This window comes from Fonsecaea monophora (genome assembly GCF_001642475.1).
Source record: "Fonsecaea monophora strain CBS 269.37 chromosome Unknown Scaff5, whole genome shotgun sequence".
Taxonomy (NCBI): domain Eukaryota; kingdom Fungi; phylum Ascomycota; class Eurotiomycetes; order Chaetothyriales; family Herpotrichiellaceae; genus Fonsecaea; species Fonsecaea monophora.
The window spans coordinates 249,670-273,325 of NW_019173936.1; the positions used below are offsets into that span (position 1 = coordinate 249,670).

The 23,656-nt window shown below is 52.7% G+C and overlaps 11 protein-coding genes across 11 annotated transcripts; 6 read left to right on the forward strand and 5 right to left on the reverse strand.

The window, feature by feature from the left end:
* Positions 1-671: 671 nt before the first annotated feature.
* AYO21_01328 (hypothetical protein) lies at positions 672-4,094 on the forward strand (the record flags this gene model as incomplete). Its single annotated transcript, XM_022651311.1, has 2 exons — positions 672-3,917; positions 3,969-4,094. 2 exons carry the CDS (start codon positions 672-674, stop codon positions 4,092-4,094), a joined length of 3,372 nt encoding a protein of 1,123 aa, XP_022516284.1.
* A 1,054-nt stretch (positions 4,095-5,148) lies between these two features.
* On the forward strand, positions 5,149-5,793 carry AYO21_01329 (hypothetical protein; the record flags this gene model as incomplete). The annotated part of the gene is made up of 1 exon (XM_022651312.1): positions 5,149-5,793. One exon carries the CDS (start codon positions 5,149-5,151, stop codon positions 5,791-5,793), a length of 645 nt encoding a protein of 214 aa, XP_022516285.1.
* A 237-nt stretch (positions 5,794-6,030) lies between these two features.
* Positions 6,031-7,177, reverse strand: AYO21_01330 (hypothetical protein; the record flags this gene model as incomplete). Its single annotated transcript, XM_022651313.1, has 4 exons — positions 6,031-6,470; positions 6,529-6,600; positions 6,657-6,972; positions 7,055-7,177. The coding sequence occupies 4 exons, from the start codon at positions 7,175-7,177 to the stop codon at positions 6,031-6,033; spliced, it is 951 nt and encodes a 316-aa protein (XP_022516286.1).
* Positions 7,178-8,205: 1,028 nt separating this feature from the next.
* On the forward strand, positions 8,206-9,973 carry AYO21_01331 (hypothetical protein; the record flags this gene model as incomplete). The annotated part of the gene is made up of 3 exons (XM_022651314.1): positions 8,206-8,249; positions 8,306-8,725; positions 8,776-9,973. 3 exons carry the CDS (start codon positions 8,206-8,208, stop codon positions 9,971-9,973), a joined length of 1,662 nt encoding a protein of 553 aa, XP_022516287.1.
* A 795-nt stretch (positions 9,974-10,768) lies between these two features.
* Positions 10,769-11,377, reverse strand: AYO21_01332 (hypothetical protein; the record flags this gene model as incomplete). The annotated part of the gene is made up of 1 exon (XM_022651315.1): positions 10,769-11,377. One exon carries the CDS (start codon positions 11,375-11,377, stop codon positions 10,769-10,771), a length of 609 nt encoding a protein of 202 aa, XP_022516288.1.
* A 1,863-nt stretch (positions 11,378-13,240) lies between these two features.
* On the reverse strand, positions 13,241-14,445 carry AYO21_01333 (actin-like protein; the record flags this gene model as incomplete). The annotated part of the gene is made up of 2 exons (XM_022651316.1): positions 13,241-13,303; positions 13,360-14,445. 2 exons carry the CDS (start codon positions 14,443-14,445, stop codon positions 13,241-13,243), a joined length of 1,149 nt encoding a protein of 382 aa, XP_022516289.1.
* Positions 14,446-14,884: 439 nt separating this feature from the next.
* On the forward strand, positions 14,885-15,531 carry AYO21_01334 (U1 small nuclear ribonucleoprotein C; the record flags this gene model as incomplete). Its single annotated transcript, XM_022651317.1, has 3 exons — positions 14,885-14,951; positions 15,002-15,130; positions 15,182-15,531. 3 exons carry the CDS (start codon positions 14,885-14,887, stop codon positions 15,529-15,531), a joined length of 546 nt encoding a protein of 181 aa, XP_022516290.1.
* A 712-nt stretch (positions 15,532-16,243) lies between these two features.
* On the forward strand, positions 16,244-16,888 carry AYO21_01335 (hypothetical protein; the record flags this gene model as incomplete). Its single annotated transcript, XM_022651318.1, has 1 exon — positions 16,244-16,888. The coding sequence occupies one exon, from the start codon at positions 16,244-16,246 to the stop codon at positions 16,886-16,888; it is 645 nt and encodes a 214-aa protein (XP_022516291.1).
* Positions 16,889-17,828: 940 nt separating this feature from the next.
* AYO21_01336 (hypothetical protein) lies at positions 17,829-18,446 on the reverse strand (the record flags this gene model as incomplete). The annotated part of the gene is made up of 1 exon (XM_022651319.1): positions 17,829-18,446. One exon carries the CDS (start codon positions 18,444-18,446, stop codon positions 17,829-17,831), a length of 618 nt encoding a protein of 205 aa, XP_022516292.1.
* Positions 18,447-18,706: 260 nt separating this feature from the next.
* AYO21_01337 (hypothetical protein) lies at positions 18,707-20,028 on the forward strand (the record flags this gene model as incomplete). The annotated part of the gene is made up of 2 exons (XM_022651320.1): positions 18,707-19,433; positions 19,481-20,028. 2 exons carry the CDS (start codon positions 18,707-18,709, stop codon positions 20,026-20,028), a joined length of 1,275 nt encoding a protein of 424 aa, XP_022516293.1.
* Positions 20,029-20,675: 647 nt separating this feature from the next.
* Positions 20,676-22,346, reverse strand: AYO21_01338 (hypothetical protein; the record flags this gene model as incomplete). The annotated part of the gene is made up of 1 exon (XM_022651321.1): positions 20,676-22,346. One exon carries the CDS (start codon positions 22,344-22,346, stop codon positions 20,676-20,678), a length of 1,671 nt encoding a protein of 556 aa, XP_022516294.1.
* Positions 22,347-23,656: the final 1,310 nt, after the last annotated feature.

Below are 23,656 nucleotides of genomic sequence, written 5' to 3' on the forward strand. Positions count from 1 at the left end.
CTTGCAAAAGGCTGACTGATGTCGGAGCGATGCCTCGAGTCGATGGCCAAGGACTTGATTACGAGACGATCGAGGAGGGGTTTGTTTTGGTGCCGAGCCTGAAGACAAAAGAATTCCTTCTACCGGCAGAATAGAAAAAGAGTGACAAAGAAGTGGTGAGTCTCAGCCAGATGGGTCCTTCGTCTGTTTAGAGAGGTAGACAAGCTGCTGCAAGAGGAGTAGTTGTGGTTGGGCAGCTGGAATGAAACAGGACCCGGGAGCAGATGTGAAGTGTCAGTCCCCGTGACACAGTGGCTCGGGTGGATGTGTTGATCCGATTACGAAAAAAATCCAAGTCACGTGGAGATATTAACAGGGCATCTAAGCCGAACCATGGACGTGTTGTGGCCAATCAGAGGCAATCGCAGCGCGTTTGCAGGCATGGTAGAGACGTTCATTCTTCTCTCCACACCCTCCCTCCATGTCTTTTTATTCTTGTCAATCCCTCTGTTTGACAACTCTCCTTCTGCCTGCACGACACGCTGCCATCGCGCTTTGCTCTGCTTCGCGCCACCCCAGGATTCTTCCTGTTTCCACCAGCAGAAGTCGCGTCAGAACTATTTACATTCACTGAACTATAACTATTCCCTCCGCCACGGCCGCGGCGGCCACACCCCTCAACCCTGTCCACCATGGCTCCTTCAAAGCCACAACAGCCCGACTCAGAAACCTCGTCTGTAGCAGACACTCCAATGACCGACGGTCCTGACTACATACGCCCCCATAGACCGTCCTTTGGTCACCTCAATCGCCCCGTTGACGATACCCCCGACTACACCGATTCCGATACAAATCCCAACACCACCGCTTCCAGCGTAGCAGGAGATACTCCACTGGCTGATGGTCGGAAGAAGCGCTCGGAAGCATTCCAGCTCCGGAAAAGCATTCTGGGAAAGAAACATGGCCAATTGGACGAGTCCAAGGAGGACGATACCCTACGGAGATTCAAGTACTTGCTAGGCCTGACTGACCTCTTCCGACACTTCATTGATGCCAGTCCGAATCCCAAGATCAGAGAGGTTCTGCAACAAATCGACCAAGAAAATGCTGAAGAGGAGGCAAAGGCCAGAAAGGTCGTGTCCCGCAAAGGCGGCGCAGCCGGTGCGGCCAAGCGAAAGACCGAACAGGAGGAGGATGCTGAACTCCTCAGAGATGAGAAGCGCGGCACCGCTTCCCAGACTGTCTTCAGAGACTCGCCGGCCTTTATCAAGGGTGGCGAGATGCGTGACTATCAGGTTGCAGGTCTCAATTGGCTCATTTCTCTCCACGAGAACGGTATTAGTGGTATCCTCGCAGATGAGATGGGTCTTGGTAAGACACTGCAGACAATCTCCTTCCTCGGGTACTTGCGACACATCTGTGGCATAAAAGGTCCACATCTCATCACAGTCCCCAAGTCCACACTCGACAATTGGCGTCGAGAATTCGAGAAATGGACCCCTGATGTCGATGTCTTGGTCCTACAGGGCGCAAAAGAAGACCGCCATGCCTTGATCAATGAACGCTTGATTGACGAGAAATTCGATGTATGCATTACAAGTTACGAGATGATCCTTCGAGAAAAGTCTCACCTGAAGAAATTTGCGTGGGAATACATCATTGTCGACGAAGCCCATCGAATTAAAAACGAAGAGTCCTCACTTGCACAGATCATCCGGATGTTTAGCTCGCGAAACAGACTATTAATTACCGGCACTCCCCTCCAGAACAATCTGCACGAACTGTGGGCCCTGCTCAACTTCTTGCTGCCTGACGTATTTGGCGACTCTGAAGCATTCGATTCCTGGTTCTCTAGCCAGAATGAAGACCAAGACACAGTGGTCCAACAGCTCCATCGCGTTTTGCGACCGTTCCTGCTTCGGAGAGTGAAGAGCGATGTTGAGAAGAGCCTGCTCCCGAAGAAAGAGGTGAACCTCTACGTCGGCATGTCCGAGATGCAGGTCAAATGGTACAAAAAGATTTTGGAAAAGGACATTGACGCCGTCAACGGTGCAGGAGGCAAACGAGAATCAAAGACGAGACTTTTGAACATTGTCATGCAGCTGCGAAAATGCTGCAATCACCCCTATCTTTTCGAAGGCGCTGAGCCGGGCCCTCCCTACACCACGGATGAGCATCTCGTCTTCAACTCTGGCAAGATGATAATCCTGGACAAAATCCTCAAGCGAATGAAGGATGAGGGAAGCCGCGTCTTGATATTCTCTCAGATGAGCAGAGTACTCGACATCCTCGAAGACTACTGTGTCTTCCGAGGTCATCAGTACTGTCGTATTGACGGTGGAACCGCACATGAGGATCGAATTGCCGCCATCGACGAGTACAACAAACCAGGCTCGGAGAAGTTTGTCTTCCTTCTCACCACCCGAGCTGGCGGGTTGGGCATTAACTTAACCTCGGCCAACATTGTTATTCTCTACGACAGCGATTGGAATCCGCAAGCAGATTTGCAGGCAATGGACCGAGCACACCGTATTGGTCAGACTAAGCAAGTGGTGGTATTCCGGTTCGTAACGGAAAACGCCATTGAGGAAAAGGTCCTTGAGAGAGCTGCTCAAAAGTTACGTCTGGACCAGCTTGTCATTCAGCAAGGGCGTGCGCAGCAGCAAGTCAAGCAGGCTGCCTCAAAGGATGAGCTGTTGACTATGATTCAACATGGCGCGGAGAAAGTATTCGAAACCAAGGGCACCACAGGAGAACTTGACGACATTGACGAGATTCTGCGACGTGGTGAAGCTCGAACTGCGGAACTGAGCGCCAAATATGAGAAACTCGGGATCGACGACCTCCAGAAGTTTTCCTCTGAGAATGCCTACGAGTGGAATGGTGAAGATTTCACCAACCGCAAAAAAGACATCAGCTTGCACTGGATCAATCCTAGCAAACGTGAACGAAAGGAACAGTCGTATTCGATGGACAAGTACTACAAGCAGGCTTTGTCGACGGGTGGACGACCGGCTGACACCAAACCCAAGATTCCACGCGCACCAAAACAGGTCGTCGTGCACGATTGGCAATTCTTCCCTCCGGGTCTACAAGAACTCCAGGAAAAGGAGACGGCCTATTACCACAAAGAAATCGGCTTCAAGGTACCCCTCACAGATGGTACCGAAGAAGACCTGAGCGACCGGGAGGCTGATCAGCGGCTCGCTCAGAATGAGATAGACAACGCGGAGCCGCTGACCGAGGAAGAGAAACAACTCAAAGCAGAGATGCAGGAGCATGGGTTCGGCAACTGGAATCGGCGTGATTTCCAGCAATTCATCAACGGTTCTGCCAAATTTGGCCGAACCAACTATGAAGGAATCGCGACCGAAGTCGACAGCAAGGAGCCAGACGAGGTGGAAAAGTATGCCAAAGTCTTCTGGAAGAGATATACGGAAATTGCCGAGTTCGACAAGTATATCAAGAACATCGAGGCAGGGGAAGAAAAGCTGCGAAAGACTGAACGGCAACGAAAGATGCTGCGGAAGAAGATGGAGATGTACCGAGTCCCGCTGCAACAATTGAAGATTAACTATACGGTTTCGACGACCAACAAGAAGGTCTATACAGAGGAAGAAGACCGCTTCCTCCTGGTTATGCTTGACAAATACGGTGTGGATGGGGAGGGGTTGTATGAGAGGATCCGTGATGAGATCCGGGAATCACCGCTGTTCCGGTTCGATTGGTTCTTCCTCAGTAGAACGCCTGTTGAGATTGGTCGACGTTGTACCACATTGCTCAATACCGTCTCCAGAGAGTTTGGAGAAACCGAAGAGAAGCTCACAAATGGGCACGCTCCTGGGAAAGGACGTGGTCGTGACCGGGACGACGAGGAAGACGAGGAGAATGACAGTGAAGCTCCGCCTGTCAAGAAGAAGGCAAAGAATGGTATTGTGGTACGTACAAGACGATTCCACCTTGCAGTGCTCCGACTAACAATTGTTCAGAACAAGCAGGTCAAGGCCGTCAAATCTGGTCGTGGTAGCAAAGCGACTTCTCCGGCAACCTCTCGAGCACAAAGTGTCTCATCGACAACGCCAACAGCCAACAAGTCGAAGGGGAAGAAGAAATAAAGGGCACACGACCAGTATTATTAAATTAACCAATTTTACTTTTTCTGTGGTTATGACGGCACGTTTGATCAGGACGCTACGGGGTTTCGGCTACTTGATACGAAACAGTGCATAACAGGTATCTCTACTATGCAAGGAGCGTTGATAGAGTGACGCGGGATCAAAACATTGGCTGGGATGCGTTCAAGTTATGCAAAGACCGGGTGGGAGGATACCTCTGACTTTCTGTTTGTCTGTGTTACGAGTCCGGCATGAGCATTGCGCGTCTTCTGGCATCAACCATGCACATGGTGTGGGAGCGAGCATATGTCTTTCGAGATTTGGGGGGTGGGAACAATCAAAGGCAGAGCACACAGCTGTACCACGGTATATCATGATACGTGGGTGTGCGATGTGTACATTAGCGCAGAGCATGACGAAAGACCTGGTAAAGAAAGACGAGAATTGTTATGTTGAGAAGTAATCCATCCTTGTTCCCTGTTTCCCTGTGTCCCGTCTCCCGTTCCCTGGTCCCTAGACTTCTTCTGGTTCAAGTCCAGGCAACTGGAAGGCAGGCTGATGAGTTGGATGGATGGGTTGAACACATACGTGCATACATACGAGGTACATATGCGCCCCTTACGTTATGGTTCACACGTGGCGATGAATACGAGATACGAGAGCGACTCAGAGCGGGATGGAGGGTATGTATATGTATATGGAGATATCACTTGAGAAGAAGAAGATGGTATCGATGAGAGATTTTGGATAAGAACAACAGACGCAATTTGTTGTCTGAATTCAGTCACCTCACCTCACCTCACCTCACCTTACCTCACCACTACGTATACCTCACATTGGCATCTATCTGCACACTTGAGTCTCTACCTCACTACCTACCTAGCCATCTCCCTACTTATCTCCCTTCCTACCTATCTTAAGTATCTTTACCCCTATCTCTGATACCGACTAGAAACATACGGACAAGCCACCACGCGAACCACGCGAACCGCCACAAGTCACCACAGTAACGACAGGACAGATACCGACAGCGGGAAAAAAGAAAGGGCAAACCATGTCCCCCCTCACACTCAAAACCCTCTCGGCCCTGCGCGTGCTCATCGGCGCGACGTGCCTGCTCGTCCCGCGCCCCGCCGGCACGCTCTTCGGCATCCCCCTCGCGCCGGGGCCGGAAGGCGTGCTCCTCGGCCGCATGGTCGGGGTCAGGGACGTCGTGCTCGGGGCGTATTTGTGGAAGAGAGTAAGGGGAGTGGAACAGGAGCAGCAGCAGCAGCAGCAGCATGAAGATGCTGAGGTCGGTTCGATGGCGAAGAGTGGTTCCCCTGTGGCTGCTGGAGCGGGCGAGGAGCGGCTGACCAGGACGCCATTGCTGTTCAATAAGGTCAATTCGTCCGTGGCGGGGGGTGTGGATGTCAGCAAGGATGGGAATGGGAATGGAGACGCAGGAAACTATTCCTCGTTGTCATTAGGAGTTAGCGGTGGTCTAGCTGCCCTTCGACTGGCCGAAAGGGAATCTGCCCTGCACTCGGCCGTGTGGCTCGGCCTGGTCGTCGACACGATCGACGTCGCCAGCGTGCTCGTCGGCTCTCTGGGCGGCGGCGATCCACTCTCCGACCTCGCGAAGGTGACCGTCGGTGCCGGCGGCTTGGTCTTTGCGCTGATTGCGGGACAGCATCTGCTGGTGCATCAACGAGGCTGAGCTTAGCGACACTGAATGCTGGAGAGGGTGGAACGAAAGACCTGGTGCATTTCAAGTCGAAGAGCGGGAAGAGGGGAGAGATGGCTTGAGAATGTCAAATTGCGGTCTGTTGAATATATCTGTCCACAGAGTTAATCAGGAAAATGAGTTTCTCTCCGGAAATGAGCGGTGCTATACAGAATACCGACGCCCGATCCTGCTCCACTTCTTGTTGTGTCTCTCGTACACAACCGCCGTCTAGTTCACGAGGACAGCCTGACCATAGGGATTCTTGGCCACCTTGTCGTTGCTCTTCCCCTCGGGGTCTCCCCTGCTCATCCGTCCCCGACTTGTTCGGTAGACACCCCGGCTGGCATCCACGATAGGGTTGATCCAAACCTTCTCGCCTCCCTTTTCGGCTGCCTCGACTGGTCGCGTCGTCATTCCCAGCCCCGTCGGGTGGTAGTTGATGTAGATACCCTCCCAGCCCTGACGCTCGGGGAGAGCAAAGATTTCGTGCATGATGCCGACGTGCTTGTGCTTTGACACGGTGTCGTTCCACCAGTTCCAGGCCTCACGATGGATGGGCGACAGCGCAAAGTTGTGAATGTCCTCGATCGAGCGCCAGTAGGAAATGGTGGCGAGCTCATTGCTTGTGGATCGTTCGCCCCCATTGATCCAAGTCGACATGCCCATGACTGAAGAGAGTCAGTGGACAAAACACACGTGTGCGGAAAGGAGAAGCGAGCCACTCACAGCCACTTTCTTCTCGCGTGTCCTCTAGTTGTACAAGCATGTCCCGAAACCGATCGGCTACTTCCTTATAACCTGACACATAAAACAGTCAGCACTCGCTGATATCAGACAAAAGAACCTATGCTCACCGTCAGCAAATAAGCCCATTGGTGAATTACTCCTTGCTCCGAGAATCATGACTGCGCGTGGGCCATTCTCGCCAGGGTTGCCGTGAACCACCTCTGTCTCTCCTTCGGAAGGATAGCCCACGCTCCATTTGCCGTCAATGACGCCCTCGGCCCAGACGTTCTTTTTGAGACCGAAGTGCATCAAGAAAGCGTCGACGATGTTCCACCCCAAGACGAGCAGGACAGGGAAGGCGAGATAAGATCGAGGAAAGATGAAAGAGAGAAGGATCTGAATGGCGCCGCCCAACAGGAGCCAAGTTTTTATGGTGAAATTGTCCTTGAGAAGCTATAGTGGCGAGGACTGGTTAGTTCCAGTACCGTGAGAGAGTACCTCGTACTCTGTATAGAAGCATACGTACAGCAATGTCAGATCCAGAAAAGGGGCCGAAGCCGGTCTTCTTGCCAGATCCAATATTTCCTGCAATGGAGTACTGGGATCGAGGCTTCTGGCTGGAAGCTGGAAACAGTGTTTTGATACCCATGGCAGTTGAGGGTTTATTGAACAGCTATCACGATGGGAATGGCTTGAACTGTGTAGTCAGGTTGTTGCAAGGAGAGTCGGCTGAGTACAGATGGAAGGGGCCAGCCTTAGTTTATATGGTTGTGAGATAGCCATTGTACTACCCTGGCCTATTTACTCAGTCGAACCGTGTGTTGCTTTGTATGGCGACGGGAGGGCTGGTCTGCTCGGTTCACCGATAGTATGTAAGAAACGGGAAGTGGGTAGCTCTATGAATGAGATTCGGGGGCCTGAGACCACAGGCAATGCACCGTGTCCAACCAGGTTGGGCAATTAGTCAGATTGGGCAACCGCTTCAATCCCCAGTTGTACTGGCGTGTATGTGGCTGGCAGCTTTGGCGGAGAGGCTGCGGGCGTCGCATGGCAGGCATATTCTAAGCGCAACTTCATCGGTAGATGTTCTCGGATGTGCGGACTCGAAGTCTAGAGCTGTGGTACAGGGATTGTGAAGCTGGAGTATCGAGCAGGCCACACACCATTCTCAACCAGGCCTCTTCCCGCCAGTCATGCCAAAGGTGTAGGCTGCAGGGCTGAAGTGAAGGTTGTCGTTCATCGATTTTGACGCCACGATGGCACTGATATCCTGTTTCATGCTAGCTTAAGCGGGCTGCCAGTTCAGCTCGCTTGGAGGAGATGCCGTACGAGTAGATTAGACGTTCCGGACCCTGGGCTGCGACATTAGACTGACTCAACACTTTCCTGATTTGAACCGCATCCTAGCAGCGGCCAACAGCAGACCTAGACTTGTCAGGTTGCATCTGCGCTCCTTGCTGGATTGGATGTTGCAAAGTAGTCCATCCGGTGGTGATACAGAGAAGGAGGAAAGAAGCAATGTTGGGGGGGTGCGCCGTTGCGCCTGGTAGATACGACGAGGGGTCGTCAGTTGTGATGATTGTTAAAGTGGCAAGGGATTTGGCGGCGCAGTTGAGCACAAGGCATCAAATGCCCACCATGCGTCGGGCTGCGACTTGATGCATCTTCCCCCTCAATATGAGCGTCACTATTGACGCTCTCTACGTCTTTGATGATCACAAGTAGGCTACATGCTTCTTGTCCACTTTGGTAAACCACTTTGCTGACTTTTTGCAAGCAACTGCGTCCTCGAACACGTCTATGGAGGTCGTCCACCATCCGCACAAGCCCTCATCGCCGGTTTGACTGCGAGAACTGGACCTCGACCATCAGTCCTTCAACTCTCTGACTTTGCTCCACCAACCACAGCATACTCGATATCTCCTTCTAGCTTTCAGCTGATTGCAGTATCTGGAAAAGATGCGCAGTCGTTGGCCATCCTTGATTTCCTTCAACGGGTCCTCGATGTCTTTGAGGACTTTCTCGGGAGCCCCCTCCTGACCACGAAGATCGAAGACAACTATGAGATTGTCGCCCAATTATTGAGTGAGATGTGTGATGGAGGCATAATATGTAACACCGAACCCAATGCGCTGAGAGAGTCGGTAGAAGTGTCTTCGGTGCTGGGAAAGTTGTTCACACATGTGGGACTGCCTGGGTACGTCCTGGACCGTGTTTCGCAAAGATTGATGGTACTAATTCTCGTAGGGCTTCGCCTGCCCTTGGTCCGTCGAGCAGCTTCTCCTCAAGCCTACGTAGGACGGCTTCGCCTCCCGTAGGACCAGCAATTCCGTGGCGCAAGTCAAATGTCAGACACACGTCTAACGAGCTCTATGTTGATATCATTGAGAGCTTGTCGGTCATATTCGCCCCTTCAGGTCGCCCTATATCAGCGCGCTCACATGGGTCGATCGCCTTCACTGCCAAAATATCTGGGGTACCCGATTTGCTTTTGGTATTAACCGCCCCTGGAGGCACCAGCAGTGCCAAAACCGCGGGAATTGTGCGTACTATGCAACTACCAGTTTTCCACCCCTGTGTCCGGTTAGCGAGATGGAAAGAACACCCCGGAGAGTTGTCGTTTGTCCCACCAGACGGTCGTTTCATGCTTGCAGGTTATGAGACAGATCTGATGCCGTCCTCCCTCGATAGCGACCAACCTCCTAGCAAAAGTGACAAGTTGTTCCTACCGGCGACTGTAGATCTGCGAGGCGGACTTGGTGGTTCCGGGTCCGACTTTGAAGCCAAACTGACCCTAACTAACAACTTCCCTGGGGTTGCTTCAACGACCAAACCGAGCGTCTCCCGGACAAGCTCAGGCCCGATATCTTCTCTATCGTTTGGCGGCTCCAGTGTTGGCAGCTCTAGTGCCCCTACCCTGGAAGCGGTGATGGTCACAATACCATTTCCATCAGATGTGCGAAGTGTCACTGAACTGAAGGCTTCAAGAGGCGAGGCTACGTTCAATGCGTTCGACAAGGTCGTCGAATGGAAAGTTCCTACCAAGGATGGAGCATCGATCAACGGAACGGCGACATTGACGGGCACAGTGGCAGGAGCTTTCAATGCGCAAAATGACCTAGATGAAGAGGCACAAGCCGCCGAAATCGGGAAACAGAACACTATGGCAGGGTACTATCACGAAGACGTGGTTGCCACTCACAGCTCAGTACCCGACCCATCAGGCAACGGCAAATCCAAAAGGACACAAGCAACTAAAGCACTAATGCCACGTTCGATCTCGGTCTCATTCAGCGTCAAAGGATGGTTACCGAGTGGGATCAAAGTCGACAGCTTGGTGGTCGATGTGAAGAAATCCAAGGGACTGGGTGACGGCGTTCGACCTTACAAAGGCGTCAAGTACCTTACAGTCAGTAAGCAGGGAGTCGAGAGGAGAGTGGAATGAGACATGCTTATGAAAACGTTGAAGAAAGATGAAATACAGGTGCCTTTGCAATGATGTTGCTTATTGGTATCGAGCATGTACCCCGTGCATAGAGGCCATGATGACAAAAATGGCAGGTAGGTAGCTCATAAGGAATATCTGGTTACAGCAAGACAATTGTCAGGAGCTCGAGTTATTTTTGGTTTCCCCCTTTCGCCCACCATGCACCCCGTTACCGTACCCTTTCCCTTCCATGCCTATCTTGTCCATCCGCGCATGCCATGCTTGTATGCGTGTGTGTGTGTTGTGTCCGATGAACCCTTTTTGCCAATGATCATGCATGCATGCAGTAAGTAATAGGAAAGGCCCCACAAAGAATTCTCCAGAAACGCCACGCCTGAATCGTTGTTGGTGGGAAAAAGCAGAGAAAGCAGTGCTTTGTCGTCAAATAAAACAGAGGTTAATTAAAAGGAGATATTTCGTTCAGTCGTCATCCGGATGGTTTCGTTGTTATTGTTGTTGACTGGTCGTCGTCATGATCATCATCGTCAACGTCAGCGCCATCTGGGGTATATGAGAAAGAAAAGCAAATCGCGCCTCGATGTTTGTTGTGGAACTCCGTCCCTCCGTCCAGCTATGCTGTAATAGAGATGCAGAGAGGAGATGCGATGTTGTGTGCGCGCAAGGATGCTGATGCTGTTGATGTTGATGATGTCATGTTGACCAAGCAAGAAAGAAAAAATAAAAGAGATGCGAGTCGGGGACATGGCATGGCAACCCATCCTTTTGTCAGCCACCCACTAAGGGCAACGGCGGCTAATGCTGGAGATGGTGGTGGTGCATGCCCATGCCGGTGATCTTCTTCCACCCCTTCTTGACGCTGCGGTTGAATTGGTCCGCGCCGGACTCGCTGCCGCGCGAGCTGGAGCTGGTGGCCGAGATGGCACTGTCCTCACTCGGCCGCCGCGCCATCATGACGGAGCCGCCCGTGGTACCAGCGAGAGCCGATGTGGCGGTGTTGTTATTGTTATTGCTGCCATTGACGTGGCCGATGTTGCCAGCCCCGCCCCTGCCGACGTGGTACACCGGGGCGGCATCGCGCTCCCAGCGCAGCTGCTGCTCGAGTTCCTCGTCGAAGCTGAAGATGGCGCGCTCGGAGCTGGGGACCACGTTGCCCGCGCCGCCACGGCCGGTCGTGAAGGTCTTTCTGGAGCTGGACAGCGTCGACGAAGCTGTCGACGAGAGCGATCCGATCCGCCCGCTGCTGGCGCTGGGCCCGCGACCCCATGCGGAGGAATTGCTCGCCGAGGACCTCACGGCGTTGCCGATACCTCCTCGCCCCGTGGAGATGTAGTGCATGTTGTTGGTCACCGAGGGGTGTGGCTCGACGATGGCGTAGGATCGTGATGTTGATGAGACGGACATTTTTGTGGTGTGTATGTGTTTTGAGTGTGCTTTTGCTTGTTGAACTTGTGTACTTGTTCTTAATTTATCTTCTTCGAAGAAAAGAAAATGACTTCCTTTTTGATTCTGTTGGTGAATGCGATGCTTGTGACCTTCCTTTTATGTCCCCCTTGTGGCGGGTGTTGACCAGAAGTATTTATGATTGGCTATGACGCGTTGGCGGACCGAAAGCCTGAAATGGATTTTTCTATTTGGTTCTCAATTTGGTCGTCAGGTGACAGTCACAAAAAAAGCAAAGAAACTGGTAGTCTCGTTGTTTGGTTGGTTGAGGTATTTTCCCGCACGGTTCAATAGATGACCATGAGCTTCTGTCAAAAGGTACTTTGGTACTTTAGTAAGTAGTAGTAATAGGCAACTTGAGTTCTTGGGAGGGGTTGGTTGGAAATATGAATCCTGTCACGAGTGCTACCCTACACACTAATGGGGACCAGGTGATTATATACAGATCACGGACCACTCTGACAGAGAAAATTTTTTTCTATACGGTCGACAGGGGAACCAGTTGACGCGACGATCCCCAGTCAAGACGCAAGCAAGGGGGAAAGAGGGGACGGGCTGAAGGGACACAGGTCACCGGCAAACAAGAGCACCATAGAGGGCCATGAAACGTGTGAATTCTGGGGCCATTACTCGATAGAAACCCAACACCTTTTCACACTTTGCAGTTAACTGGAAAGTGTCGGCCAAGGTTGAGACAGGCCTGCCGTTAACTGCAAAGCGCGAAGGTGCAAATTTGCAGGTCACGATGGGGTCAAAAGGGCTGATGGCGACACAAAGAAGCGGGAAACTGAACCAAGACTGGCGTCATGAATAAGGAGAAAAATGTGACACGGTAGCATGGTGGATATTTCGAAAGGCAACAAGGAATACCAAGAGGAACCAAAAGTGGTCACGGTGTGGTGCAGGATTGTGCAAGAATAGGTGACGGACAACTGACAAACTGAGGGCTACTTGGATCATGGGCGGAAGCTGCGCGATGGCGAAAGTCTCTCGTGGAAAATTCCTCGGGCGGAGTCTCCGGCGACGTGATAATTGGCTGGACCAAGACGTCAGCTTGACCACGAGATTCGTCCTCCTGTCCAGCTGGGAGAATCCGTTAGTCATGCCCAGCCTCATTTCCACCCATTTCGGCCTGATCCTCCGCCACGCTTGGCCCTCCGAGCAATCTATGGGGTAATCGTCTGGCTTCCAGAGCGGGGACCGTCGTTTCCTGGGGGTAATAGATTGCTTTGTTTCTCCAGTCCTTGGGTGGTGTTTTGATGGTATTCCGGGTGCACCGCTAACCGCTGAAGCCCGGGGCCCCTGACAACAACCCTCGCCTTCTTCCCACAATTCTCCTCTCCCTGTACGAGTATATCCTTTGTTGTCCTCTTGTTCGCTTACTTGTCGTCCTGACAATCCGACACGTGTTTGTCGATTACCCCTGAGAAGGACCGGCACGATCTCGCCCTGGCCATGAACCAGAAGTAAAAATTCGCCTTCGGGTTCCTTGTCCGGTATACCTCGATCCGGATGGTGCTTCCAGAGCCTGTTGACGACCGAGGGCTAGCCCATCCCCGGATTCTCGGCACTTCCCCGCAGTTGTCCAAGACGGTGGCCCAAGGTGTCATGGATCAGCAGGTCCAAAATTGGCCTCTCCATGACGCTGGACATGATGCGTTGATGGCGCGCTGCCGGTAGTGCCTGACACAAAAAGATTTTGTCACTCGTCTTTTTGGTCTCACCGCTAGATGCTCGTCGTTTCGTGAGCCGGTCTCCTACGAAGCGAGTGCGCGAACTCCTAGCCACGATGGCGCGAGCAGCATACCTCTGGGCGATGCTCGATCAAGTGAATTTGGTGTGGATAACGTCCGGGTTCTCATGCCAGTCGTCAATACTAACCCACATCTGGTAAATCGTCATTAGTGATGAGCCAAAGGCGAAAAAATTGGTTGATCACTCACCTTTCTGAACGTGCTCAACCCAGCAAGGATGCTACCGCCAATCCAGGTGCTGTATTTTCGTTCAGGGGGTGCATAGATCTTGATGCGCATGTCCTTGACCGCCAGCCGTTGCATCTCATACAGAAGTCGGTCCGGGAACCCCTTACATAGGGTCGTACCGCCACTGAGGACAACATTGCCGAAAAGGTTTTTGCGAAGGTCCATGTCTGTCCGGTTGATGGCATCCACCACCATTTGATGGATGCCCTGATACTCCAACCCGATCAAATCTGGCTCGAACAAAATCTCGGGAGCTCGAAAACGTTCTGCTCCGATCTTGATCTTCTGTCCATCTGGAAGCACGTACTCAACATCTCTTTTGTCATTCTTCCATATTCCTTGTGACCAATCTTTCTCTTCCTTCCGAGGATCCAGGGCGATGTATGCCGTCTTCTCTTTCATGATTCTGACAATTTCCTTTTCTGCGCTGGTGTGAAAGACATGTCCATTTTTGCGCAGGAGCAGCTGCATGTATTCTGTGATATCTCTTCCTGCCACATCAATTCTCCGTATGCTACTGGGGATCGCAAATCCCTCGTACACCGGAACTGCATGACTGACACCATCTCCGCTATCTAGGACGATACCAGTTGTTCGACCACTGGCATATAAACTCAAAACAGCTTGTATCGACATGTAGATGGCCGGGACATTGAATTGCTCAAATAGGATCTGGGCGGCCGTGTCTCGATTTTGTCTCGGATTCAGGGGTGGCTCTGTGAGCAGGACGGGGTGTTCCTCGCTGAGTGTTTTCAGCTCTTGTTCGTAGACGTATGTCCAGATCTTTTCCATATCATCCCAGTCGGTCACAATACCATGCTCGAGCGGATATTTGATTTTGAGAAGACCTCGTAGTTCCTGTGCTTTAGGGCCGATGAAGACGTCTCCCTCCAGGGCCCCAGCCAGGGCACGAACGTGTTTAGGCCGACCAACGTAGGAAGGGAAATAGGCCGCAGGAAGATCGGTTCCAGCGAAGCCAGCTCGAATGGTGCCGCTCCCGTTGTCCAGCACGAGTGGCACATTGTGCAGGCTTCCACCGTCGGCCATGTCGACCACAACTGTTGCAAGCAAGTAAGGATTGGTTCTCGGGGATATATCTGCCTCAATCACCGCATTATGGCACTGGAGTGGATGTGTTACTAGGAGTCGAAAAATAGGGATCTTGACGAAAGAAGACGCGAGTTCAGTGCCCGAGACGCGGTCAGAGAAAATTCTGCCGCTTTACACCGCCTTTGTAGGATTTGTTCCTCTACCATCAAAGTATCGACTTTCGCCGCACGCAGAAACACCCAACTCAGTACCATCAAGCTCCTGATCTGATAGCCACCACTGAATACGCCTCTATCGCTCTAAGTTTTCAGGCAGAGTCACTACAACAGCCAAAATGCCTAAATATAAGTCCTTACCTCCCCGCGTATGACCATTTGTACTGACATACGCAGCACTCTTTTGCGACTACTGTGATGTCTACCTCACACATGACTCCATGTCTGTACGCAAGGCGCACAATGCTGGTCGAAATCACCTGAGAAACGTTGTGGAATACTATCAGCGTACGTATCAACAGCGCAGCCGAAGCTAGGCAGTGATTAACAAGATCCAGAGATCGGTCATGAAAAGGCACAGTCGGTTATTGACTCGATCACGTCTTCTTACGCTGCCGAAGGACAAGCAAACCCGATGCTACAACAAGCTGCGCCAGGGTTTCCTCCACCTCTCTCTGGATTCCCAGGTATGTTATTCTCGACTTTGGCCCACGACTCTTCTCACTGTATTGACACAGGAATGCCTCCCCCACCATTCGGATTGCCTGGTGTACCGCCGCCAGGTCCAGGGGGAATAGTACCTCCGCCTGGTGGTCGTGGCATGCCATTTCCACCCTTCCCGGCCGCTGGCGCTCCTCCTCCAAACCTCCCCAATGGCTTGCCCTTTCTCCCACCACCTGGAGGATTTCCTCCCAACTTCCAATTTCCTCCAGGGGCGCCAGGCGCTTTCCCACCCCCAGGACAACCAGGTCAGCAAGGGCCACCAGGCGGTCCAAGTCCCACGCCTACTAGTGGCATCAATCAAGGCGGGCCCCCTCCTCCGCCTGGATTCAATGTGGCGCCGGGTGCAAATGAGAACAGGCGATAAGATAAGAACATGAGCAGAAACTTGAGATCAGGCGATATCCTCAACGACTAAGGCACCGATCAAAGACTTATGACGAACGACGTGTTGACCTGATATAAACACCTCGATCAGTCATCGATATCGCTGACTTTCATCCGTGTTAAGACGACGTCAAGCAACTGTACAGCGAGGCATCAGATCGAATTCCGCTTGGACCTGGCAGCTTACTCAACCTCCGACCCAAAGATGCACTTAGCATGAATATTGGTCAGGTGCCTGCATGTGTTGCATGTAGACGTCCGTCATGATTGAAGTCCATGGCCTTACCAAATTGAAAGCCGGTATTTGAAGATGAGCCGACAGCAGCCCACTAGCCGGAGCTTTGTTTGACCCTAGAGAGAGTGGCCCTGGATGAACGGTGGTAACTGCCTTGTCTGGAGAACAAGGTGCTGTTTGGCTGACGAGTGCAACAACATTATCTATGACCCGTAACCGTCTTCTGTTTGTCGCTTCGTGTCACCTCACCTATGGCTTTCGACAACCTCATCGAATTCGCGGAGTATATCATCCCCCCTATTTTTATTGTACTGCTTCTAGCGCTCCTCATCCATTGTATCTTGACCATCCACCGAAACAGTGAGCGTCGCCACTTCCGGTTCGACTCCATCTTATCCGTATCTCAATCCCGGCAGTCTCTTGTCAACCGGAGTGAATCGAATTTTGTGTGAAGGAGATGGCCGAGCGACCAGCGTGTGAGCAAGCCGACCTTGAACGAACCGAAAGTCGCAAAGAAGCACACCAGGCCCAGCACCAGCTGATCGAACACTTTCCTCATCCCTATCTAGAAAATGGCAACTCTACCCCCACCTTATCGGGCTCCAGGATAGCAGCAGCACATCAGGTCCGATCAACAAAGGTGCTCGAACGCATTTCATTCGCACGATCCAAAGGCATTCTAGACCGAGCGGTGGAGCAGGTTGAGAAACGCCGACAAGATGAGCACAGGGCCCAGTCCAAAGCGCGCAAAGACGCAGCCACGCAAGAACGAAAGACACGTCGGGAAGAAGAAAACAGGGCGAAAAGGGAGAAAAGGCAAGAGAGCAGAGACCGAGCGATCCAGAACAAGAAACTCAAGGCAGAAAGAAAGGCACAGGAAAAGCAGGTGCAGGATTACTACGGTATACGAGGCTATGACCCAAGCGCCGGCATGCTTCGCTCTAATCGAGAGAGGGCTGCTCAGCGAACTCCCGACGGTCAAATACAGACTTCTCAGAACATTGACGAAGCGTTGAATTTGAGGCCGCGAAGTAGTCAAACCTGGGGTGTAGAATATGGGAAACCGAAAGAGTCAGGGATTGGACGACACTCTACATCGTGATGGTGGTGACAGCAAGAGGCTCGATACAGTGAGAGTGATTTTCGGGCTGTCCTTTTCCGCATCCTAGGACATCAGCACCCTTTGTTTTTGGAAACAATCTTGTCCGGTATCTAATTCCTCATTGATCATACTGATCATGTCTAGTTCTTTCGTCTGTTGCTCTTCGCCTCAATACTAGCTACCACGCGCCATTTTTACATGGACGGTCAAAGAACAGTTAAGGGACAATGAAATCTACATGAGATTGGGAGGAGGAGCACCGTTTCGTGTAAGCTCTTTGAGTTCATCTTTGACCCCCGTGGGCCAGTCCTCACCAGCTAGCACTCGCTCCGATTCCACTTTAGCTCCACAAAAGCATTTATGAATAGAGCACCATGGCTAGTGGACATGCGCCGACAAGAAGCCCCGATGCAAATGCGCTTCACGCCACAATGATCCTGAATAAGACAGGACGTGATGCTTGCAGTGTCCTCATTTTTTTTCCAACACAAGGCGGCACCCGAACTCTAATAAGAAGCACGGACCTCAGTAGTCCCTCCCGGTCTGGAAAGAGGACTGGTTAAATAGATGTGCTTCAGAAAGTCGATTCTGCGTGACTAACCTTTTTCTTATCGTCAGAAATCTTGGAGCAGTCACTGTTCGTTAACAGATATCTGCGCAGTGTGATGGAATGGTTATCCAGTCGTGGAGAGACCTAAGGACCATCCGAGACCTGTCGACGATTCCTCTTCATATCCAACAGGTGGAAATAAACCTTAACTTGCCGTCGAGTCGATCAATGTATTGCATTCGCCGTTTGTAGCTTCGAATGGCACCTCCTTGGGCCGTCCTGAGGCCTTTGTGCATCGTATCGAACAGTGTCGAAATAGAACATGAGCAAGAGAACAGAGGTTCGGAAGTTTGACATCGTCCAAGAAACGCCCGACCCATGAGTCCGACGTCAGTCGATCTGCCAGCCCATTTCGTCGGCGACCACGTCCTCCAGGCCACGTTTGTACTTCCCTTCTCCGGACCTCAGCGGTGGCCACTGTTTCATCTTCCTCCGTAGATCCTCGACGCTCGCTATCGAGGCCGCGAGATTGTCGAGTTTGCCGTGGATTACGTACTCCTGTTCAGCCAGGGCCTCGGCCAACTCGACTTGGTGGTTGTGCAGAAGCTCGGGGTTTGGGACCACCACGATGGGCACGCTGACGCGAAGGGCGTCAAGGACGGATCCTGAACCGGCGTGGCTGATGACCATTCCCTCATCCTGGGGAGATTGGCCCTTGGCTGCCACCATCTCCCGTCGGAGGCCTTCTTTCTTGAACCCAAAGCCCGTGATCTCAATGCCGTCGTCGAACCCGGCTTCCTTTAGAATCCTGCATCGCTCCTGGAATATCTTCTCGCCTTCGTGGTCGCCATACTGGATTTGGAGTTGTGTGTATCCTGCGTCACGGAGCGGGTTGATGAACGCGGGTTCCAGGACGGCGCGGACCAGACCGTTGAAGGGAGCTGTTGCACCGATTGTCACAAAGCATCGCCTCCCAGACGACTTGCTGGATGATTTCGGATCGCCCATTATCCAAGACACAACATTGACGGATATGACATGGTAGGAAGGGTGAGGGCGACGATGGTGAGGGTGGAGACAAACGTGACAAGACATGACGGAGACTTCGGTGGATCATTTCATGTATATACATATTTACGGTCGACTGTAAAGTTGACAAAATGCAAAATGTGAATTTCGGGGAAATTTATCTGAAGCTCTGTTGGCTCCCCCAATGCGCAGGCTCACAAGATCACAAGATCACAAGATCACAAAGAAACCCAGCAACAATGGCCACCACGGCGCGGCACCTGTGTCGTACATTGTTCCAAGTGAGTCGGCGGATACCTGTGAAGAGAAAATGTCAAGCAGCACAATGCCAGCTCTTCACGCAACGACACAATGTCACAAGCACGAGTGGACAATTTCGCCAGCTTTCGACGACCTTGCCGCGCCGCGCAGATAAACCCCAAAGAACCAGTGCCTTTGACCAGAGCGGAGACGAGGAGGAAGAAGAAGATGACCAAGGCTTGGACTTCAGCCGACCTCCTGAAGGGGGCTACAAAGTCCCCTCGACGCCCATCACCCTCGCCGACCTCGATGCCGATGAACTCGCCGATTTCCAAATGCTCTCGCCCAAGGACCAAGAGTCGTACCTCGCGCTGCAGAATCACTACGCCGCCGAATTCGAAGAAGCTGGGATCAATTTCAATGCCGACCCCAACGCCCAAGATCCGCTGATGGAGAGGCTCGTCGACAGTGTAGACCGCGAGATCGGCAAGGAAGTCGAGCCCCTGGATTTCCCAGATGTTCCCTTGAAGAACAGCGAGGTGGGCTACTGGGCATTGGATGAAGAGGACGACGAATTCACCCAAGTGGAAGATGGCGATGAGGAGTGGGATGAGAGTGCCATTTCGAGTGTTGCGCACAATGAGTTGGACCTACACAGAGAAGTCAGGCAGTATACGCGGGTGATTGCGTGGGATATGCCCTTGTTACAACGCAGGTCTCCCTCTGGTCAGTCCGATCTCGTCATGACACTCTTACTAACTTGGGTCTTGCAGAGTTCGCAAAACCGTTCACACCCCCTACGGAAGCCACGCCTCTCCGGTTCCGCTACACCACGTACATGGGCGAACACCACCCGGCGGCCCGCAAAGTGGTTGTGCAGTTCTGCTCGAAAGACCTGCCGAACCTCACCGAGAAACAGCGCCTCAAACTGCTCAAGCTGGTCGGCCCGCGCTACAATCCGGACACGGACGTGGTCAAGATGTCGTGCGAGACCTACGAGGCTCCCGCGCAGAACAAGCGGTACCTGGGCGACCTGGTCAAGAAGCTGCTGGACGAGGCGCGCAATGGGAAAGATTCGTTCGACGACGTCCCCCTCGACTTGAGACACCACAAGCCGCAGCGGAAGATCGAGTTTCCGGAGACTTGGAAGTTGAAGCCCTCGCGGGTCAGGGAGCTGTTGGTCGCGAGACAGGAGCAGAGGTTGTTGTCGTCAGGCGAGGAGCAATCTTCGACACGGCAGGGCGGGCCAGTCCTCGACGGCAAGGAGCTCGTCCACGAATATGTTCGCGCGCTGGGCAGGCCGGCAGTGCCCTTGAGATAATAACCTACCTGGTCTTTTGTACAAACAACTGGATACAATACGTTGTAGATGTTCCGAATCATTCTTAAACGGCACATTTGTAACACCCTTCCTCGGAGACGGAGGATCTGAACATGCTCGTTTCTTGGAGACGTGAAGTCGAATATTCGTGTGTCTGTCTGTATTCACACCTACTCGATGGGGTGTTTTCACCAAGATGAAAGCAGGAAAAAGAAAAGAAAAAAGTATCTCTGAAGCAAATTCTAAGCACTGCAATACACTTGAAGAAGAAACCCGATGTCAATGTCTGGTTTCAATTTGACTTTGCCCACCCATTTCCAGGCCGTCAAAGCCCTTTGAGAATCCCCCAGCCTTGTTTCTCGGGGGGAAGATCTGATTGTGCCATGACTCTATCCATTCCAGCACGTAGCACGTAGTACCCGGCGCCCAGCAACGTCCTTGACCTGCCCGAAAAAAAAAAAAGAGGGGGGAAAAAAAAAACACACTGTTCATTCCTTGTTGATGCCCATGCTCATGCGCATGCCCGTGAGTTTCTCGCTTGTTTATCCTGCCGTCGTTGTAACCGTCGTCGAAGTAGAAGTAGTAGTAAAAATCTCTGTGTTGTTGTTGTTGCTGTTATTGGTAGTGTCGTTGATGATCATCATCGTTCACAGACCGTTGTTGTTCGAGGGACGCCAGCTCAGGATACTTCGCTGTTTTGCCTGCTGCTTCTTCCGGTTGGTATATTTGCCGCCACCGCCACGGCCTCGTCTCTTTCCGTCTTCAACCACGGTGCTTGATCCACCAGCAGGACTCGCAGGGGTCGGGGTGCTAGGGGCAGGAGCTGGGATAGCAGCTGGAACAGCAACAACCGGAACGGCAGGGACCACAACAGCAGGAGCGGCTACAGTAGTAGCAGTCGTGGTAGCAGGGGTAGTAGCTGAGGCAGTGGTCGGCGCAGCATCAGTGACGGCGTCATCAGCGACACCGGCATCGGTGACAGCGGGAACGGGGGCGACAGCGGGAGCAGCATCAGGGACAGTAGTGGCAGGCGTGGGAGCAGGGGCTCCAGTCGGGACGGCAGCAGCAGGGATCGCAGCATCAGCGACAACAGCCGGGACGACCTTCTCGACCTCCTTGGTGCTCTCAGCCTCTCCGCCCTTGCCCTTGTGGCCAACGTCCAGGGCCGCCTCTCTCGCGGCTTTCTGTTCCTCCTCCCAGCCGGCCTGCTCCTTCTCGCGGATCCTCTCCATTTCCTCGTCCATCATGTCGTCAAGATCGCTATCCAAGTCGGCGGCAAAGGCCGCGGCCAGGTGCACGTCGCGGCGCTCCCTCTCCTCGGCCCTGGCCTTTGCGATGTCCGCCGCGGTCGGACCGGCCGATGGTCGCGGGCGTCTGTCGCCGTATTGTTGTCGGCGGGCCCTCGTGTTGCCGTTGATGTGCGAGGCAATGATGCGCTTGGTGGCTTCCGCGTTTAGACTGGCGCGTTTGACGGGCGGCGCGGGGGGTGCGGGCGGCGGGGCCAGCACGCCCTTGTTGCCGTCGAGGATGCCGTAGCTGAGACCGTTGCGCCCGCCATTGACGCGCAGGCTGCCCACATTGTACGCCTTGCGGTACCAGTCTGGGAGGTCGCGGAAGCCAAGCGCCTCGAGGACCTCGAGCTTCAGTGGCATCACGTGCTTGTACATGCAGCCCTGCTGCGCAAAGTTGCACTCGCCGTGGCGCATCCAGTATGAGCAGTACACTTTCTGACCCGATGGTGGCATGTCCGATTCGGGGTTGGCGAGGGTACTGTTGCTGGCGAGAACGGGCGCAGCCTTGGATCGCCATTCCAGAGGGGTCAAGGGTGCTGTGGTCGTGACCGGGGGGACGTTTGTAGCAGCACTGGTGGGCGGAGTGGTGGCTTGAGATGACTTGATTTCCTCTTCGGTCGAGACATTGGAAGATGAGGCAGTGTTGCTAGGCGCGGAGATAGGCTCATTTCCAGCGATGTCGGCAGCTTTCGACATGGTGGGAGTTGACAGAGTGGTCGAGCGCAGCAAAGGGGCGTAGACAGGGGAATTCACCTTTGACGTATTCGAGATCGGGGTCTCACACGGACGAATTGGGTGCCAGGGAATTGGTTTGGTGTTATTCATGCTTTCGATAACATAGTACTCGTGTCGCGCGTCCCGGACGCCAACGCCGGTCATGCCAGCGGTGTCAAAGGCACTGAGACTTCGAGGAACGCCCTCAACCTGGACATGAATGGGCAGCTCGTCCATGGCGATCAGTGGGACCATGGCGCCATTCTGACGAGTGACAAAGAACTCGGGCCTGAGAGGCTTCCGGGTCGCCATTTCGATCTGTTGGTGAAAGTCTCTCTTTGGCAAGTTGACTGAGATTGACTGAGGTTGACAGAGGCGAGGGGGGCTGGGCTTTCAAGGTACAGGTTGACGTCTGTTGGGTTGGCGTGAGTATATACCACAGCCAAAGCGAAAAAGATTTTTTTGATAACCAAGCACAAGCAAAAAAGAGTTCGTGTGCAGAATGTCTGAGGAGAACAAGAGAAGAATGAAAGAGATTTATAGCAGAGGTGATCAGTGGCAGATATTCACCGCACTGTAGTGAACGCAACGATGTCATCGGCGCGACATTGTCGGCGTAACGCTGTGAATGGTGAATAGTGGCGCGAAGGGAACAATAGAAACCAGCAATACTGACTGTGAAGAACAATTGCAGAATAGATCTGCTAACCGCAATACGACGATCAGCGCGGCCAAGGTGGAAGGATTCGCAAGCAGTGAATTCGATGTAGAGAAGATATAGCACACTCCAATAGAGTAGAACCGTGAGTGACAAGATCTGAAGGGTATTGCGGCGGCGGTTCAGTGATATTGAATACTAGGCATTATATACCTAGTTTTGGATCAGAGCAATCGCGAGTTGGACATCCAACAAACGGTCAAGCCTGAGCAATCTAGCATGTTCAGCTCCTGTTTGTGTGCGTTGTGTGCATGCCGCGTCTGGGTTGTGGTTCAAAGTTGCACACGAGGCGGCTACGCCTAGCGACACGACCAAACAGCGGGCGATTGCATGGTAGACAAGGACACAAGGAAACAATGAAATGATGGACCGTTCAAAGTCAAACTCCCGAACACACCAGCGCTGGCGTCGGCGCCAGTATCAGTATCAGCATCAGCACCATAGAACGTGCGACAAGGTCGTTCACTTCGTCGGTATTCATCTTACCGTCAGGCCTTGATACATACGGCAAGCCGCATCTCTTCGGCTGTTTTTGAATCGGGAATATACCGACACAATCGCCAATGCACCCCTTCACAAAGGAAGCACAAAGGAAGCTGACTTTCCTGTCAAAGAAACACAAAAAGACAGTGAGTTCGTTTTCTTTCTCCGTTTATATCTTCGTGTCGTTCTTTTCATGGATGGATGACGTTGATTTTAGGCAGACGACATAATAAGCAACGAGACGGCCGGCTTTGGTGGAGCAGACGTCGCAGGAAATCCTTGCGCTTGCTCCTTTTTCTGGCCATCCATAGTGGACTTGTGATTGACAGGCTGGACAAGGCTTTCGGATACAGGGACCAACGAGAGGGAAGAGTCAGTGCATGTTGAGGACGGACAAAGATAGTGATCGGTGCCGCCAAAA